Source organism: Gossypium raimondii, chromosome 6 (genome assembly GCF_025698545.1).
Source record: "Gossypium raimondii isolate GPD5lz chromosome 6, ASM2569854v1, whole genome shotgun sequence".
Lineage (NCBI taxonomy): Eukaryota > Viridiplantae > Streptophyta > Magnoliopsida > Malvales > Malvaceae > Gossypium > Gossypium raimondii.
This window is the reverse complement of record NC_068570.1, coordinates 43,715,587-43,719,737: the sequence shown is the minus strand read 5'-3', so window position 1 is coordinate 43,719,737 and position 4,151 is coordinate 43,715,587. Positions and strand designations below refer to the sequence as shown.

Sequence of the window (4,151 nt, the reverse complement as noted above, 5' to 3'; positions counted from 1 at the left end):
GTAATAGAAGTTTTTAAATTATTTTATTTTTATGAAATTATTAAAATATGTAATATGTAATTTTATTTAATAAAATATTAATATGTATAATAATATTTTATAAATATTTTAATTAGTTATATAATCATTTTAAATTATTTATTATATTAAGTGATAGGTAAAATATGCTATAGGTCTTTGTATTCTTCAGAATTTAGAATTTAGTCTTTGTACTTTTATTTTTAAAATTTAGTCCTCTACTTTTCAAATTTTAAAATTCAAGTCCAATTGTTAAGATTATTTTGTTAAATTTATGTTAATTACAATGTTACATTTAGTTACATTACTACCAAGTAATTGTTTTTTTTCAAATGTGACACCAATAAATTTAGCAAAAAATAGTATTAACAATTGAACCTGAATTTTGAAATTGGAAAGTAGAGAAACAAAATTTCTAAAATAAAAGTTTAAGAACTAAATTCCAAATTTATGAAGAATACAAATATCCATGGTATATTTTAAAACTAAATAATAAATATTTTTAATTATTTTATAGTTAGTTCAGTTCTTTAGAATAATGCACAGTATGATTTTCGCAAATAATAACACTAAATATCTACTTTTAAGGATAAAAATAAAGCGGAAATCATAGATGAAGCTGTGGGTGTTTTTGGTAAATAAAATACTTCATTTTCAAAAAGAAAAGAAAGGCTCAAATTTAGTTTGGTTATTATTTTGAGCAACTCAAGCGAATAATAAATAATTTAGCTTCACTAAGTTTGAGTTTTTTTTTTTTGTTATTTCAATCGGTATTGAAAGTTTTAAATTCAAACCCAAATATAAATAAATAAATAAACCTAAAAATAAACATGAAAATTGAACTCATTTTCATTATTGGAGAAATCAAGTCTTTATTTTAAACTGAAACTTCAAAAAAAAAAAACCTTAATTGAATTTGGGTCCACCTATTATATTTGGATCGCATCTCCTAGATTGCATTAAATAAAGAATACGACTGTTACAAATCTTCTCTTATTATGTTATGTTTTTGAATGAAAAACGCCTACTTCTGAGTCGTTTTATCGTTACATCCTAATGATTAGTGATTTTGAATTTGTTTTAAAAGATACGTTTACATTATATTAAGGTTTGATTTCTTTTGTCATTTTAAGTACATGCAAAATGTCCTTCTCCGGTGTCTTCCTCACTATATAAAATAATGATTTTCTATAATTTCTTTTAAGTTACAAATATAACTATAATTACAATATAATATTTAAATAATTATAAATAATTTGACTGATAATTAAAATATGTTAGTATAGAATCCAAAATATGAGATTTAAACATAAAGCCATTAAACAAAAACTTCCTTAAAAATAATTTTTATGGTATTTAAAAATTTAATAATATTTGGTATCTTGTTATTAGAATTTTTAGACTTCACAACTAATGTGAGAGGGTTAGATAAGAACATATATAATAAAATATCAAAAGAATTTAAAAACAAAACAGGTAGCACTTTTTAAAATTACTTATGAAATATAAAAATATTTTGTCATTGTGCCAAAAGAAGTCCAAGCGATTTTGTTTGAGAAATATTTAAACCAAATTCAAATCTAATTTGTTGAGAAGACTTCAATTGATCTTACTCAAATAAAATTAAATTTTCAAAATATTAAATAAATACTTTTAAACAACCACAATAATATTCTTATAATGAAAATAATAATAATTTTCTTATATGAGCCATTTATAGTTGGAAAATAATTATCTTTTAAAGAATAAAATCTAGTTTATTGAGAAATTCTTGAAAGCAACCTTACATTACATGTATACTAATATTAGAAGGACAGATTAAAAAATAATAATAATTTTTTTTATACAATAAATTGTTCTCTAAAACAAAGAAAGAAAGGAAGGAAGAGAGTTCTCTTCCTATTTAAAAGCATCTTCTTTCTTTAAAAGCATTACAAAATTAGTCTCAACCAAAAACACCCACAGTTTTCCTCCTTCAAATGGTCATCCATTAACCATTCAAATTTCATTTTATCATATAACCAAACTTTTAATCCACCACATTACAATGGCATTCACCTCCGTCCCCACTGCAATGAAGAAAGACACCAGCGGTGGCCAAGGTCTTATCTTAGGGCGCTACGAGCTGGGCAAACTCCTCGGCCACGGCGCTTTTGCTAAAGTTTACCAAGCCTACAATGTTAAATCCGGTGACAGCGTAGCCATCAAAGTACTCGACAAGGAAAAAATCCTCAAAGGTGGCTTAATCGCTCACATCAAGCGCGAAATCTCCATCCTCCGCCGGGTCCGCCACCCCAACATTGTCCAACTCTTCGAAGTCATGGCCACCAAAACCAAGATTTACTTCGTCATGGAATACGTACGTGGTGGTGAACTTTTCAACAAAGTTTCCAAAGGCCGATTAAAAGAATCCGTCGCTAGAAAATACTTCCAGCAATTAATCTCCGCCGTGAATTTCTGTCACGCCCGCGGCGTATACCATCGTGACTTGAAGCCCGAGAACCTACTCCTCGACGACAACGGGGATTTGAAAGTCTCGGATTTCGGGTTGAGCGCGGTGTCGGATCAGATCCGGCAAGACGGTTTGTTCCATACTTTTTGTGGGACCCCGGCTTACGTGGCACCGGAAGTTTTAGGGAGGAAAGGATATGATGCGGTGAAAGTCGATATCTGGTCCTGTGGTGTAATTTTGTTTGTTTTGATGGCGGGGTATTTGCCGTTTAACGATCAAAACATTATGGCCATGTATAAGAAGATTTACAGAGGTGAGTTCAGGTGTCCGAGATGGTTTTCATCCGAGTTAGTTCGGTTACTCATGAAGCTTCTGGATACCAACCCGGAAACGAGGATAACGATTCCGGAAATCATGGAGAACCGTTGGTTTAAAAAAGGATTTAAACATATTAGATTTTACATTGAAGATGATAAGTTTTGCAGCGTTGAAGAGGCCGATGATGACGTCGGGTCATATGCTACGGACCATTCATCAATGTCAGAGTCGGAGTCGGAGTTGGATACTAGGAGAGGAGCTGGTTCATTGCCGAGGCCAGCTAGTTTAAATGCGTTTGATCTAATATCCTTTTCCCCTGGGTTCAATCTATCAGGATTGTTTGAGGAAGGGGGGGAAGGGTCAAGGTTTGTGACAGAGGCACCGGTTTCCAAAATTCTATCGAAATTGGAAGAGATAGCCAAGGTGGTCCGTTTTACGGTGAGGAAAAAGGACTGTAGAGTGAGTTTGGAGGGTTCTAGGGAAGGGGAGAAAGGCCCATTGACCATTGCAGCTGAGATATTCGAGCTAACGCCATCCTTGGTTGTTGTGGAAATTAAGAAGAAAGGAGGGGACAGAGGCGAGTTTGAGGAGTTCTATAACAGGGAATTAAAACCTGGGTTGGAGAATTTGATGGAGGAGGAGTCACAATCTACTGCTTCCGCCGCCGCTGCCGCCGCTGCTGCCGCTGCTGCCGCTGATTCTTGTTTACCTCCGGATTCGGAATAGAGAGTGAGAATGATTTTTGAAGTAAAAAGGGTAAGCTTTTTCTCTATTTTTGTATCATAAAAAACAAAACAAGCTAATATTCTTTTTTCTCCCCTTTAGATGACTTAATGTTATGTGTATGATCTATTCTTGCATCCAAGAAGGATAGATTTGATTTGGTTGCACAGAATTGAATACAAATTTCTACTAATGTTGGCAATTTGATTTGTGAGGTGCCTTGTATATTCCCATTAATTCCATCCAGAAATGAATTAATTTATATATAAATAATTTGATTGTTTAGTGTTACATTAGTTCAATACTTTGCATTAGCATCTATATTGATTTCTTTCACTTTTTTCCCTTCATCTTTACTGATTTTGCAACTTTGGCATCTTGGCTTTTAAGGTTAAAAGCCTATCTTTTATTTAAAAACAAGTAAATTAATTATCGTACATTAGATAAAAAATAAATTAGTCTTTTTGTTAAAATTTCATCCATCCTATAGATAAGGTCACCATACATAAACATGAGGTACATTTATCATTGTTCGATTATTCCATTAGATACATCGGTTTTAACTATACAAATTCATGAAATATTTAATAAAAGGACCATGTTTCTCTTTAATATAAAGTACATATACATGTACTGATTT

General features: G+C 31.6%; 1 protein-coding gene across 1 annotated transcript; it reads left to right on the top strand.

The window, feature by feature from the left end:
• Positions 1-1,954: 1,954 nt before the first annotated feature.
• On the top strand, positions 1,955-3,759 carry LOC105774651 (CBL-interacting serine/threonine-protein kinase 12). The gene has a single exon (XM_012597219.2). It carries the CDS (start codon positions 2,066-2,068, stop codon positions 3,512-3,514), a length of 1,449 nt encoding a protein of 482 aa, XP_012452673.1. The 5' UTR covers positions 1,955-2,065; the 3' UTR covers positions 3,515-3,759.
• Positions 3,760-4,151: the final 392 nt, after the last annotated feature.